Raw genomic sequence first — 16,690 nt, forward strand, 5'->3', positions numbered from 1 at the left:
GAAAGATAAAACTTAGGCACTTCCAACACAACTGGTCACTGTTGTACTCAGGTTAGGGCTATTGACAGGGATGGTACAGTCTCACCAAAGTGGAGTAAAGGTTCATCTCAGGTGGATAGCCCTGCTTCATCACCTGAGCTGGCACGGCCATGGGTGCAGCAGTTGGTAAAGGCCATGAAGGAGTGATGGCTGTGCATCCAGGTTAGATGGGCAGTGCAACTGCTGGATCAAATTGCAGATCTGATTGCCTGGCATTTGTTTGCCTAGTAGGCCCCAGTAATAGGGTCACCAGAGGATGAGCAGTTCCTAGCCATCACCTTGGAATGATCTGTTGGGGATAGTTCTGCGTATATCGCTTTTAGGCTGTACTGGCAGACCCTGCAGTCAGCATCCCATTCTATCCTCTAGTTAGTGTCACAGCCTTCCAACTGTCATGCTACATTCCTTAAGCTTTGTCCGCCCTCTCCATCACAATTTACCTACACTCAGCAGGTATACGTGAAACCGCTGTCACGTGTGCAAAACCACCCTTGTTTGTCTGTACTACTTCATGCTTGTCTGTTTATACCACAGACTCTTCAGCTTCCTCTGTTCTTTCCCACTTTTCCTTTCCATTGCATCCTTTATCCATTGTCCCTATTCTCTTTATATGAAAACAGGGCACTTTCCCACATACAGATATTACCTACCTTCCTGACTCCTACCTTGCACTCTCCGACATTTTCTTCTTGTGTTTTCCTGTTAGCTTTCAATGACCTGTCCTATACATCTTTTTCCACCACATTTTGCTTCTGATGCTAAGGGTAGCTACATCTCTCACCTCTACAATATTAAACAACATAGTCCTGGTACCTTGTTGCACAGATTCTGAGATCTGAGCCACATTTCTGTGGAATGTGCAAACAGGCACAGCTGCACACATATTTATAAATGGTATGTGATGCTTTGTTCTACTGATTAGAAAGAGATCTGCGCTATCATGTTGTCAATCACCCTGCGGCCCAAATGGAGAGATGATAAGTCAGCAAGCAAAGGAGAGTAGTATTGCTGAATCTTTGAATTTTGTATAGGTATTACAAAGCATAAAAATGAAGGAATGGAATCTGGAAAGTAATGCTATTCGGGAGATATGTCATAACGTAAGAAATAGTTTGTAGGATAGTAGTTCCTGATAGGGAGTATTTGAGTAGTACAGATTAGCTGAGGTAAGCAGTGAGGAGATGAGGTGTGGCAAGTTAGGAAGAGAGCAGAAAAGATTTTATGTGATACAGGGACAGAGCCATGATTGCAAGAGGTGTGACTTTAGTGATGTCTTGAAAAGTGAGATGGATGGTGCAGAAGGAGATACTTTGGGGGAGGTTATTGCATTTCCTAGTAATGGTGTGGGAGAACAGACTTTTCCCTGCAGTGTTATTGGCTTTGGTTATGCAGAGCAGGGGTTTTGTTGGATGAGCGTAGAGGGCAATTTGCAGAATATTGGTTTAGAAGTTGGTTTAGGGCTGGGTTTTTCTGAGGGTTCCTTATTATGTTGAAGGTGAGGACTAACTGGAGACAGCTAATTAGCTGAGGGAGTTCTAACCACTGTAGTTGCTTCAGGGCAAGACAGTGATGACTTCTAAAAGTGGAGTTGTTAGTGAATTTTGCAATTTTATTGTAACATGACTCTGTTAAGGTCTGTTTTCCTGATATGAATTAGGACTGGTGATGCATACATTAGGGGAGACAAGAGGTGGGTTTGTGCTAAGGAGATTCTAGCTTGGTCCAATAGGAACTGTTTGTGTTTGTATAGGGTTCCTAGTTTCTTATGTACCTTTGTGATGATTTGTGAGATATGGACATTAAAGTTTAGATTGTTATCTATTTCAATCCCGAGCAGCTTAGTGTGAGGGGAGGAGGAGATTGTGGTCCCATTTTTGGAGGTAATAATGAAGGTAGGGGGTGTGGATTTGGATTTATTGGGGGAAAAAAGGAGTAATTTGGTCCTGCTGGGGTTTAGAATGAGTTGGATATCGATAATCCATTGTTCCGCGGAGCAGAAGGATTCTTGGTTAAGCATTTGAAGAGTGGTTATGGATGGGGCTGAGCAGATTAGGGTGGAGTTGTCTGCGTACTGTATAAGTGATGCATGCAGGGTGGAAGCATGTAGTTTGTTAGTGAAAATGGTGAATAGTAGAGGACCCAGTACTGATCCTTGTGGGACGCCTATAGTAGTTGGTAATAGAGGAGACAGTGTACTTTGCCATTTAACTGATTGTTTTCTGTCAGAGATAGCTTTTAAACCATGAAGTAGTAGAGGGCGTGAAGGATGAGGTTGACAGAGTGTCTAAGAGTAGGTTATGGGAGACCATATCAAATGCTTTTGATAGATCTAGGAATATGGCTGAGACAAATTTGTTGTTGTTTCTTATATGGTTAATCTGATTGGTAAAGGAGAGTAGAGCAGTGGTTGTGCTGTGGTTTGGGCGGAAACCATGCTGTGTGGGGGAGAGGAGGTTTTGTGAGGATAAGAAGTGCATTACCTGGGTGTGAATACATTTCTCCAGAAGCATAGAAAGGGGGGACAAGATAGCAATTGGGCGGTAGTTTGATAGTTCATAGGAGTTTCCGCCTTTGTGAAGGAATTATATGTGACACTTTCCATAGATGGGGTACGTAGGTTTCTTGTATAGAGAAGTTTATAAGAATTGAAACAGGGTAGGCTAGTGATTCTGCAGGTAATTTTAGAAAATTTGTGGGTAAACCATCTGCTGTGAGTGTGGCGGGTTTTAGTTTAGAGAGTAGCTTTTTAACTGAAGAGGTTGGTACAGATGAGAGTGTGAAGGTGGGTATGTTAGTTTGTTCTACAGTTGGGGTGGTTTTAGTGTTCTTGTTGGCTAGTTGGATAGATAGTGCAAGGATAGATTTTGTGAAGTGATGGTTGAATTCTGAAGCTATGCTATCATTATCAGAATTGCTGTTGGGAGATGGGGTGGTGGTTTTTCCCAGTTTTAGAAGTGTATTGATGGCCTGCCAGAACTTTTGGGGGTTTCTAGAGTGGATGTCTAAGAAGTAGTTCTTTTTATCTACTTTTGTTTAGGTTTTGGCCTTATTTTGTAGTTCTTGATATTTCTGTCTCTCTTGGATAGTGTTATTCTTTTTTCAGTTTTTCCAGGCACTGTCTCTGGCTTTTATTAAGGCTTTTGTTGTCCTATTTAGCCATGGGACATAGTTAACTTTAGTCCTGAGTTTCCTGATGGGAGCTAGTATATTTAGAATAGTCATAAAAGTAGTATTAAAAAAATCAACTGCGTGATCTAAAGGTAGAGTTTTTAGTGGAGTCCAGTCCTACTGCTGGAGCATACTGTTAAGAGTTTGTGGATTGACTTTGTGCTTGTCTCTAGTCTCCTTGAATAGCATGGGTTTAGGTATTTTTGCCAGTTTATGAGGGAGGAATGTGGGGCAGTGGTCACTCAGTGTATCAGGTAAGCAGCCCACATGATAATTTTCTGTGAGGATATTAACTAGTGTCCAATCTAGAATGGAGGTTCTGTTGGATTTTTTGTCTACTCTAGTGGATTATTGGATTAGTTGTGAGAATCCAAATCAGTTAATATGGTTTGAGGGGTTGTTGGAGTTGCAGGCTAGCCAGTCTAAGTTTAGGTCACCTAGCAGGATGTTTTCTTGGGGTAGGTTGATTGTGGCCCGTTGTAGTATCTCTTCTATTATAGGTGAATTATTTCCTGGAGGAATATAACTACCGAGGATGTTGAGTCTCCTTTTGTTTTTAAGGGACATAACTGAGCCTAATGTCTCTGCATTCTGGAATTTGGGAAGTGGGTTTTTTTAGTGGTTGGAGGTATTTTTAAATATGATTGCAACTCCACCTCCCTTTTTGGTACCTCTAGCTTACCTTAGGATGTTATAGCCTGGTGGAAGAATTTCTTCATTTTGTTTGGGAGGTTTTAGCCAGGTCTCTGTAACGGTTAGTATGCCTGGGGAGTAGTGGGATATGAATGCGTGAAAGTCATGTAGTTTGTTGGATAAGCTACGTGTATTTATATTGATAATAAGTAGGTCTGACTTGTGTTTCTGGGATAGGATTGGGTTGCTTTGGCCTGGGTTGGGGTGTATGTCCCCTGAGATTATTAGCCATTTTCTGAGGAATAGTGTGAGTTTTATGGCATAGGCTATATCTGTGTGTTATTTGGATACTGTTAGCCTTTTGTGAGGTTGTGTGGTTGCTGTTTTGTGTAAGTTAAGTAATGAGTTGTTGTTAAATAGTGCAGAGCATATTACTATATTTGTGTGAGGTTGTGTGTGGGTGTGTTATGTGGTAGGTAGTGTTTGTTGGTATATTAGAGTGCATGGATGTTGTGTAAGCTAGAATGGTGAGCATTAGTAGTAGTAGTCCTAGTATGCCTTGCATGGTGTGGGTGGGGTGTACAGAGGAGGTTGTTGTGATGTGGAAGTGGGCGTGGATCTGATGACTGAGGGATGGTAACAGGCTGTTGTGGAGGGGTGGGGATATATGGGCTATAAGTGTAGGAGTGCTGGGGGCAGGTGGAATTAGGGGGCAGTGAGGGGAGCGAAGTGAGCCCAAAGGGCAAGCAGAGTGGGCTAGAGCAAGAGAACCTAAAGCTGCAGAAACCTATCAGTAACAGCAAGAGATTGACTGAGCAAGAAGCTAGCTTAGCCTAAAGATAAGGTAAGGTAAGATGCAATAATTAACCTGTGGTTAGCTTCCCTAGGAGGGAGTGGGAAGTTGGAAGTATGGAATGGGGAGTATGCTTTAACTAAAAATTCCACCCATATGCACAAGGGTGGGATGCCAACTGACCCAGGAAATTATAGATCCATAAGTCTGATGAGCTTATCTGTAAGGCTACAGAAAGGATCCATTCATCCATCTTCTACCCCTTCTTCCCATTTTTGCACATTGGGTTGGGGTTTCACTTTAACAGTGACAGTCATCTCAAGCCAAGGTTTACACCACTGGGTGGCTAGACCTGCCATGGTAGTTCATCCATACCATTCACATGCACACCCACATACAACTATGGCCAATTTAGATTGTCCAATCCACTTGCTGCATGTCTTTAGAAAGTGGGAGGAAACCAGAGTACCCAGAAGAAACCCACATGAATGCAGGGAGGACATGCAGACTCCACACAGTAGACACCCCAACCAAGAAGCAAACTGGAGAACCTCTTCCTGTGAAGAGACAATGATAACCGATGCACCACCATGGCCACCCATACAGAAAGGATTATCATGGGAATAATAAACTAGGATATAGGCAACCTACAAACCCTTGATCCAAGCCAGTATGGCTTTGTCAAGGACCTATCCTGCCTACTCAGTGTGGTGAACTTCTTCAAGAAGGTTACTGAAGCAATGGATGAGGGAAAGTCTGTACACATTACATATCTACATCTCACTAAGGATTTGAACACCATTCCATGCTCAGGTATTGCTAATAAACTCTCCCCACTAAATGTCAATCCCTATGTAACCCACTGAATAGCAAACTGGTCATGAACAGAACCCATGAAATTCGGGTGAGTGGCTCCATCTCCTCCAAAAGACCTATCACCATAGATGTATCCCAGGCCTCTGTTTTTAGACCCCTTCTCTTTGGTATTTACTTCTTGCAGATCAAAGTCAGTGTTAAGGGCTTATGGCTTACCAAGGATTGCTAGTGGCTGTAAACTAGGTACCATTATTAATTTGTTCAGAGGACACCAAGATCTTCCAAGAGGGCCTTTCCCAAACAAATGGCTGGTGCCAAAAAATGTATAATAGCATCCTTTGGCAAGCGTGACTTCTCCTGCAACTATCATACTGATAACACATCTCTAAAAATCAATACAGCAGTTCAGGACTTGGGAACCTATGTAGAAAGTAACCTCACAACAGTTACTTAGAACAAAGGAAACACAGTAATGAAAAAGCACCTAAGCTCTTCCAGCAGACCATCACTCCTGAAAAAAAACAGGGCTATAAAATTCAGATAACTTTGACAATCCAGTACTTCCAGGAATGGAAATAAAATGAATTGCCAATAAGAGCAAAAAATTTGTTTAATAAATCTAAGTGCTTTTGATCTTTAACCAAAGGCATCATCAGACATAAAAACTTAAAAAAAATCATGTCTTAAATACACATTTAAATTAATCCATAACCGGTCAAAATGTAGAAACAATCAACAGAACTTAATTGTTAAAAGGTACAGTTCCCTGTAAACAGTGTTATACAAAACAACCATTTGGAAGCACTAATGTTTACAGGGAACCATAGCTTTTAACAATCAAGTTCTGTTTATTTCTACATTTTGATTTGTTATGGATTAATTTAAAGGTGCATGTAAGACGCAATTTTTTTTATCTCTGATGATACCTTCAGTTAGAGGGCGAAAGCGCTTAGATTTATTAAACTAATTTGTTTTTTTTGCTTTTATTGGTGATTTGTTTCATTTAAATTCCCAGAAGTACTGAATTGTTGAAAGTATCTCAATTTTACAGCCCTGTTTTGGTTTCAGGGTGGTCTGCTGGAGGAGCCTAGGTGCTTTTTCATTTCGATTACACTTGTTTTCCTTTTATTTGCTATTGACCTTTCAACCTGTCTATAGTTTACCTTTCAATAAGTAATTATTTTTACTGCTTTCCCTCTCCTCCTTCTCTATCCTTATACCTTTATTTATCTAACCTGCATGCATTTGTCTAATCTTTTATTTACAATATGCAGTTCTTTGCTTTCTTAAAGTAATTACAACATGTTACAGACATTCAATAAATCCCAATTGTGTATTCATTTTTTGCTCTCTTCAGGTGGCTAGTGACTCTTCGACGCTCAGCAGAAAAATAAAAATGTTTGTGTGGTCACTAGCATCCCAGTAAAATTGTCTTGACTTGCTTTTCTTTTTTGGTTTCTCTGTGAAGTCATTATGAAATGCATTTCTAGAAAATGTTTTTTCATGGTAGCACTCTTCTGTATCTGTAAAACATAACGCAATGTTTTGTGTACACGCAGATTCGAGTCTACTTAGGTAAATCCTGTTATATCTAAGCAGCCACATTATCCCGTGATGGATCATCCTATATTATATGTTGTCCTACTTAGGTAAAGCCTGTTATATCTAAGCAGCTACATTATCCTGTGATGGATCATCATATATTATATGTTGTCCTACTTAGGTAAAGCCTGTTATATCTAAGCAGCTGCATTATCCCATGATGGATCATCCTATATTATATGTTGTCCAACTATTTTCTACTTTCTGCATAACCAGAGTATATTAAGACTGTGAAAGTCTCTAATGTACTAAATATACGTGTCATTGGGATACAAATGTCTTACCTTTTGCATGTTCAATAGCTGGGGTCCACTGATAAAATGATGGAACATCTGGAGTAAGAAATAAAGGCTGTTGATTGGTGGCTGCACATTGTTCTGCCATGTAATCCAGCTGTGTAACCGAACAGGCCTTAAACAATATATATAATAACAATAATAGCACGATTTCTGCACAAGACAGGAATACTTTACTGAACATTGAAAAGACACACAATATCATTATCATGTTAGATATATCTATAATGAAAAGGAAAACGGCATATAAACGTAAGCTTCCTTTACACACCACCTTAAACTTTTGTAGCTGCCAAGATAACAGTGGCCATATTCATAGTTTGGTAAAGCTGAATTAATCAAACCTGACTCAATTAATGCACCATTATCTGAATTCATTACATTAGGGAGTAACACTTTTCCCCTATGATGTAGCAAGTACATTAGAAAACAGGGTGTAAGTGTTTCTGTCATATGATGGGCTTGGTCTGTCACACAAAACAACAGTTTTTGCTGTTTTGAGCTGTTTACTCAGGTGCTTTTTCGTCAGATGATGTCCAACAAACATTCAACAAATGTTTGTTCTCTGGATTGCCTATAACTGCCAAGAAAGCCAAACTTTCTGAGTATACCAGCTGGAATGAACAAAAAGTTTTTGCTATGTGACTGTTGCAGAATTCCATCAGTATAAAACACATTTACTGAGTGATATTGTAAGCACTACAACAGATCTAGACGATGTATGGCTACAGTACAGCTACATTTAAGAGAACATATGCATATAACCCCATTGATTCTAATCTGTAGAAGGATATTATACAACGACCCCCCCCCACTAATATTCCAAAACATGCACACTGATTGGTCAGCGTGCACGTTGTAAATCAGACTTATACTAATGGAAAAAGATCAGGTTGCCCGGAATTTTTCTATTAGTATAAGTTTTTTTTACAGCAATGGAGAACGCAAGGTTTCTGTTGCTTTTTAGACACTGTCTCGCTATGTTAAAGGAGTTTAACATAGCGAGACAGCTTTAAAAAAAGCAACGGAGATTCTCTGTTGCTTTTTTTAAAGCTGTCTCGCTATGTTAAACTCTAACATACCGAGACACTTTGTAAAAAGCAATGGAGATCTTGCTTTCTCCGTTGCTTTCACCCACAGCTCTGATGTACTACGTAAGCATAGGCATGCGCAGTACATCAGAACTGCCGCAGAATACCAGACAGCTGCGGAAGGGCAGCAAGGAGGCATTATACAATGCCATTATTTAAGAAAAGTAAGTTTTTTTTTTTTTTTAAATAATGTCATTGTATAATAGCAATAACCCACTTCTGGGTGTGGGTAATGCTGGATTTACCCACGGTTGTCTTTGTTTGGCCACTCGGGCTTCGCCCTTGTGACCAAACCACACCAACCATGGGTATATCCAGCATTACCCACACCCAGGCGTGGGTTATTGCTATAGTATCTTGTACAATAAATACAAGTGTTTGCAATCTACCAACACAAACACATTACAGTAGAGAGTCGATTATCCAAACTAATTGGGACATAAGGTAGTTCGGATAATCAAACTGTTCAGATAATCAACCATGCAATTGAACCAGATAAAAAAAAAAACTTCTAAAATCTTGTTTTTTTCTGCACACAAGAATACATTTTTCAACCATTCAGTGATTCCAGTGGGTAATAAAAAATATTTTTCACACACAAGCTAGCTACAAGCTCAAAAAACATGCTCAAGCGAATATTTATAATGTTTACATTTTCAGACTTTATGATTTTTCCTACTCAAAAACTTTGGAAAGCTGAGTCTGATAACTGACGTTTTGGATAATTGATTCTCTACTGTATTTAGTTAGCTTAGAGTAAGAGCTTTCTACTTCAAGTACAATAAAATAAAAATGATCTAGATTAAATAATGTGTGGTTTGCTATTTGCTAAATATGTTTAAACATTATATAAAGTTTTCTAGTTATGGTTATCTGATACATTTCAGAAATGCTGCCTACAGGTAAGCAAAGCATCTGAATAGTGGACAATTAGGATAGCCAACACATTTTACAAGACTAAAAAGAAAAACATATATCCCGATACACAAGCATATGCATTTATCTATACAAGAGAGCCACATCAATCTCTTACAGAGACTCCATGAACAGCCTCTGCTTCCTGCACATAGTGGGCACATAGGGGATGAAAGGAGATCACTGGTCCTTTCTTCCATAACACACACACACACACACACACACACACACACACACACACACACACACACACACACACACACACACACACGTGCACTCACACGCACGCACGCATGCACACACACACACACACAAACACACACGCATGCTGCACACACACACACACACACACACACACCCACCCACACACACGCACACACACACACACACACACACACACACACACACACACACACACACACACACACACACACACACGCACACGCACACACACACACACACACACACACACACACACACACACACACACACACACACACACACACACACACACACACACACACACACAGAAGACTATGGGCAACGTGGAGTCACCAATTTATCTACAGCATTTTTGTGGGATGTGGGAGTAAACCAGAGTACCTGGAGAAAACTCAAACAAACACAGGGAAAACATGTACATTCTGTACAAAAGGCACCCCAGCAGACAATCAAAATGAAGGAATGCCTGATGTTTGCTGGGAAAGTTACTGGATCAGTGTGATGCCCCAGCATGGACATGCCTACCCATTAAAAAAAATTTGAGGCTCTACAATATCTAAGAAAATGTTAGTCTCACTGATTAAAGTGCCTACAAGGAGTGTTAAGAGATTTTACAAAATTAAACTAAAGCACATTACATCACTTTCACACACTCCTTTGGAACAGATAGGTTATATTACAACTCTTCTCCAAGGCATACACCATTCCTAGAAAACGTATCACGGGTTCATAGCTCTATACTAGACTAAAGGCCACTAGGGCCCTTATAAACCTAGCCATGCTACCTAAATGTGACACATAAATATTAATTATATAGAGGCGGTGGTGGCTGGTGACTTCAAATCAAAGGGGGGGGGCTGCAGGAGACAGCTGAGTGGGCATGGCCAATGGGAAGGGGTGTGGCCAATTAGAAAGGGGCAGAGCTATGCTAAAAAACACAAAAACTGGGACTTTAATTAAATACACTGCCCTGTGTGCCAAACCATTATTATGAGAGTCCAATCAAGACAAATGAAGTGTAGAAGAAAAAAATATTTCAATGCATTGGCTACATGACAGCTTACTTAATATCTAGATGGAAACAAAAAGGTTATGAGGCATGAAAAAAATAAATCATTTTTTAAATATATTACTGGCATGCCAGTGAAAATCAAGTATAAAAAAGCAGCACTCAACTCAAACCATTTCTCCTCGCACTGCAGTTCTAATTAATTTATATTCAGCTATATAAAAGTACCAAGTAACATGCTGAAAGTAGCAATCTCTGTGATACCCTCACTTGTAAAAATGCTTCTTATCCAAAAAAGACCTGCTGCCTGACAACAACTATCTAATTGTTTCTTGGGGAAAACATGATTAAAGTAAAAAATGAACAGCAAACAAGAAACAAGCTCAAGATAAATTGCTTAAAGGATTACTGCACAGGTTATGGACAACACATGATAGATTGGCATTCTGTTTAGTTTACAGGTAAAGCCTGCAAAGATGACTGCATGTCTCCAATAAATGTAATGAGCTTCTGAAAATACTGTAATCCTGTCCTTTATTACAAATACTGTCATATGCATTTCAATACCTAAGGCTTATATGTTATCTAGTTATGTAAATATTCTCTGCATGGCAACAACAAAAAGACTTTCAATGTTGGTAATTCTTTAACAGTTGCTTATTAAAGCTTACTTGCATCTTACAATCTCAGACAAGCTTACCTGATGGTCATTAAAGCATTGCTACTTAAACACGAGCAACAGGCACTGCAACAACATTAATTTTCTGAATAGTAAGAAGCATAAATCAACAGAAAGATGTCCCTGATCAGTATCAGCAAGAAACTACGATCCCTCATAAAATCATCCAAGGCTAGCTTCGAAAGAAAAATTGCCAAGGACTCCAAAAATAACCACAAAGCGTTCTTCAGCTATGTCAAGGACCTAAGTGGAAACTTTCAGATCTGCTCTGAGTTAGTGCAGAATGGCACAAAATACACTGAACCGACTGATATTGGCAACATTCTGGCAGACAGGTTTAGTGCAAACTTCACCCCCCCCATCCCCTAAAGGGTCCATAACCATACCAGAAGAATGTACAGCCCCAGCAATCACTGACACACAGGTTAAAACATCCCTATCCAAAGCGAAAAACACAGCTTCAATGGGACTGGACAGTGTCCCAGGCTGTGTCTTACATGAGCTCCAAAATGAACTAACCCCTCACCTAAACACACTGTTCAAACTCAGCCTCTCTACAGGCTACATACCCATAGAGTGGTGCACAGCAACAGTTATCCCGCTCCACAAAGGTGGAGCCACAACGGACCCCAGGAACTATCGCCCTGTAAGCCTGACTAGCCTGGTCTGCAAGGCTATGGAGTGCATCATCATGGAACTCATTAACAGAGACACTGGGAACCTCCAAACACTGGACCCTACCCAGTTTGGCTTTGTTAAGGGCAGATCATGCCTCCTAAACCTGATGGACTTCTTTGAGACAGTTACCAAGGCTTTAGACAAGGGAAAGGAGGTCCACACAGCCTACCTAGATCTTGCAAAGGCTTTCGACACCATTCACAATTCTGGTATTATAGACAAGCTCACCAGCCTGAGCATAAACCCCTATGCCATGAGATGGGTTGCCAATTGGCTCATGGATAGAATCCACATGGTCAGAGTTGCAGGCTCTAGGTCCAACTCTAAACCGGTTACAAGTGGCGTCCCCCAGGTCTCAGTCCTGGGACCCCTCCTGTTCGGTATATACTTCTCAGAGGTACAGGCAAGCACAGAAGGACTATGGCTGACCAAGTTTGAAGACGACTGCAAACTGGGGCTATAATTGACTCTCTGGCTCATACAGACATCCTCCAGAAGGGTCTCACTGAGACGGATACCTGGTGTCAAAATCATAGCCTCAAGCTAAATGCCAAAAAGTGCACAGTCATCCCCTTTGGAAAAAACAAAGTACCCACGAACTACCACATACGTGGTAGTCCCCTAAATACAGAAAATGTAATAAGGGATCTGGGGACCCAAGTAGATAGTAATCTCTCCTTTGATAATCATATTGCTAAGGTGGTTAGAAAATCCTTCTATGTGGCCCACCTAATCACAAAAGGGTTTGCATCTAGAACAAAAGAGGTTATTGTGCCCCTCTACTCATCACTCATCAGACCCATCATAGAGTACAACACCCCATTTGGGATGTACCTTACAAGACACCTGCAACAGTTGGAAAGACCACAGAAGTACCTCACCAAGAGGATTACTAGCCTCAAATAGATGCCCTATGCAGCCCGACTGAAGAAACTCCAGCTGTACTCAGTTGCATACTGCTTACTCAGAGGTGATCTCTGCCTGACATACAAGGCCATGTCCAACCCAGAATTGATGGACATGCCCCACCTAAAATAAACCAAATCCTCGAGAGCCACGCGCTCTAGGGATCTAAGCCTCACCACAATGATAAATAGGACATGCTGGAAGGATAGATTCCTGTCCCAGAGACTCCCCATGCTTTAGAACGGGATTCCAATCTACATTAGGCAGAGCCCCTCACTAACAGTCTTCAAGAGGAACCTTGACGAGTGGATGGGAAACAGAAAATTTATCTCTGGGATCACTGCAGTGGCTCTACTGGACAGAGGCACAGGGAACTAATGGCTCGGCTGGACAGAGGCACAGGGAACTAATCTAAGGGTGGGGGGCGGCGAAAGCCAACACATTCTGGCTAGGTTTATAGATGCCCTCGGGCAGATAGCCTAGTACTTACCTATGAACTTATGAACAGTATAAAAATATGACAGAAAACCTGAACATTCTGCAAAATCAAGGACAGATGAAAAGCCACTGTAGTACTTGTGTCTACCTTGGATGGAGAATACTCTGCACACTTACACCGCATAACTGCTCCTTGCCTTGCTTGGACTCATCCAGAGTCACTGCATGGGGGAGTGGGGAACAACAAGCATGTCACAATTTGAAATGTCTCTGGCTGACGGTGATGGCCCTATCAGATTTGTCATACCTCTCAACCTCAGAGCAAGAAATCTGGACAAAGCCATAAATAGAAGTGGGGCAAAGGCCCAAAAATAAGGACAATGTTTAAATATTGGTCTTATAAACTTAGAAAGATAACAGAATAGTAGGTCTAGCATTAGTATGAATTTTCTGAAGGGTATGAAAGCTGAAACTCAAATGTCTGTCATTATTTTCTAACTTCTGCCTTAATGATTTGCCACTAATTTGCCAGGAAACCACAATTTTATGAAAAACAAACCAAAAATGTGATGCAAAAATATAAAATAGCCACACAAGACAGCTGGGAACCTGTCAAAGAAGGGACACTTTTTAAATATTACTACTGTTAACTTGAGCAGCTGACAAAATAAGAAAATCTACATACATTTCTGAAATAAAAGTAATTGACAACTCTGATCATTACAATTATTTATTAATTGTAAACCCTCCATGTTTTCTTTCAAAATTGCCATTTTGTGGAGGGATTATTAGGGGGAGAGCAACATTTTGAGCCAAAATCTCTGACAGTTGAGAGGTTTGGCTATACCCAGTTCTATGAAGTGATTTATTTGCACGTATCTCTCAACCTCTTAATGCAGGAAATCTGGACAAGGCCAAATATATTGCAGGAACATACAAACAGTACTAGAAATTGCTCTTGTATAAACTTAGTTGATATAATAACAGGTCTTGCTTTAGCATGCATTTTTTCTGAAGGGTATGAAGTCTGAAACTCAATATCTGCCATTATTTAGTGACTTCATTCCTAATGATTTTCCAGAAAGCCACAAATTTTATTGCAACAAACCAAGAATAAAAAGCAAAAATTTATTCATTCTGTGAAAATCGGGACAGTTGAGAGGTATAGTTCAGTCAGGGCTGTCTTTGAGTTTGCCACCCTTCCCCCATCACAAAATCATGGTCGAATGGGGCCTTCCCCTGCAGCTATTCCAATGTCCCATTACTTGACTATTTCGCCCCATTTAACATAAACACTGTAATGTACATACTGCTGTACTTCTATGGTGATTTGGATTTCATTTAAAAGTTGTATTTTACATTTTACAGCACAAACACTAACAGACATCTGCTAAACAAAGCAATGCAGTCTCACAATGAAAATAGACTTAGCATTAAAACTTCTCTGCCCTTGAAACTCACATTCATTGAAACCGCATTGAAACCCACATTCAAAGAAAATACATCTGGCCAGTGGCAGATAAAGATTAACTTTGGGCTGTTTTCAAATCATAGGCCCCTCGCACACAAAACATGCATGTGTTCTTTGATACACCTTCCTGATTGTATTAAAAATTATATTCCTTGTATAATACAGTATAGTTGTTAGAGGTCATTTTAAATTTATTGTTTTGAACATCTTTCCAGTAAACAATGAAACAAAATGCATGCAGCAATAATGACAAAACTGTCCAGTTCAGAACATTTCCATCATTAAAGTTTACTCAGACTTCTACAATTCACCAGTATCAGTAAATATGCACAATCTCTGCAGAAGTAAAAGTCATCTAAACAATTCCACATTAAAGAGATATGTAGCTAATGAAGAGGTTGCTGCTAGCAAACAACTTAATATTTCATTGTTTCATCTACAAATAAAGTGCCTGTTGCCCTTGAGGAATAAATTGCCGAAGTCGCATTAAAAAAATGATAAGCTAGTAATATTGCAATAGGGGATGGATGGCAAACTGATAACAGGTTCATAGTTACTAGGTATCTCCGCCAAAGAGGATATTCTCTGGACTGCAGCATCCACCCCCTTTAAAAGTACAACACAGTAGAGTATCACCAATGCATCTACATACTGTGGGAGTAGAACCCACAGCTTTCTGCATCAAAAGCAAGTATACTACCTGTTGTGCTATTAACAATGCAAGCAGACTCAGCATAAGCAGCACTAAACTTCACTACCCTTTAAGCTCTCAGCTCCTTGTAAAATCCACTCGACACTCAACTGCATCTCTCAACTTTGCAGCACAAGAAATCTAAACAAGCCAAAATTTATTGGGGGGAGGGGGACAAAAACCCAAAAACTAGGGACACATTTTAAACATTGTTTGTATATTCTTGGAAAGTTGCTAGAATAAAATGCTGTGTTGCCACCATGCATTTCATTAGTAAGACTTGAACCCAGGACCCTGTGCACTAGTCAGAGCAACATACCACTATGCCAAACCAGCTGTTTCTTGAAAGACAGGAAGACTGAAACATAAATGGCTATCATTTTGTGAATTCAGTTCTCACCAAAGCTCTCAACCTCTTACCACAAAACACCTGGACAAAGCCACTAATGGGGGAATACAGCCTGCAAACATATTCACTGTATTCAGTTCTCACCATAGCTCTCAACCTCTTAGCACAAAACACCTGGACAAAGCTAATAATGGGGGAATATGGCCCCCAAACATATTCGGTGAATTCAGTTCTCACCATAGCTCTCAACCTCGTAGCACAAAAAACCTGGAAAAAGCCAATAATGGGGGGATACAGCCCCACAAATAGGGACACATTTCAAATATTGAACTTATAAACTTAGAAAATTGCTAGAATAAAAAGTTTTGTGTTACCATGTACTTTCTGAAGAATATGAAGTCTGAAATTCAAATGCCTGTCATTATTTAGTGAATTCAAAATTCAGAAAACCACAGATTTTATGAGGAACAGAACAGAACAAAAATATGAGGCAAAAATCTAAATAGTTATTTCACAAGTGGCGGTGGACAGGGAATTCAGGCTCTTGCTACCTACACTCAAGGTACAGGGTTTGAGCCTGAGTTTCTCTCCCTAGCCACCAGGTATATTTAACTGGGGTATTTGAGCCTGAGTTTCTCTCTAGCCATCAGGTATATTTAACTGGGGCATTTCACACACACACACACACACACACACACACACACACACACACACACACACACACACACACACACACACACACACACACACAGTACCTGGGTTTGGACTCGTTTGTCAGCTTCAAAATCCCTTCCTGCTTCAGAGTCCCAGCCCTTTACAAAGTACATCCCAGTGCGAAATACAAAAGTCCTTAGGTCCCACGAGAGCAGAGCAGCTGCAGCTATCCAGTCTGCA

The 16,690-nt window shown here is 40.4% G+C and overlaps 1 protein-coding gene across 1 annotated transcript in view; it reads right to left on the reverse strand.

The window, feature by feature from the left end:
* Window positions 1-16,690, reverse strand: part of ADAMTS13 (ADAM metallopeptidase with thrombospondin type 1 motif 13) — a 1,149,238-nt gene that overhangs the window by 555,270 nt on the left and 577,278 nt on the right. The window contains exon 14 of the mRNA XM_044058222.1: window positions 7,336-7,462. Coding sequence (XP_043914157.1) covers window positions 7,336-7,462 — 127 coding nt within the window. The remainder of the gene's footprint in view (window positions 1-7,335; window positions 7,463-16,690) is intronic.

This window comes from Protopterus annectens, chromosome 16.part0 (genome assembly GCF_019279795.1).
Source record: "Protopterus annectens isolate FY-2018-M chromosome 16.part0, PAN1.0, whole genome shotgun sequence".
Lineage (NCBI taxonomy): Eukaryota > Metazoa > Chordata > Ceratodontiformes > Protopteridae > Protopterus > Protopterus annectens.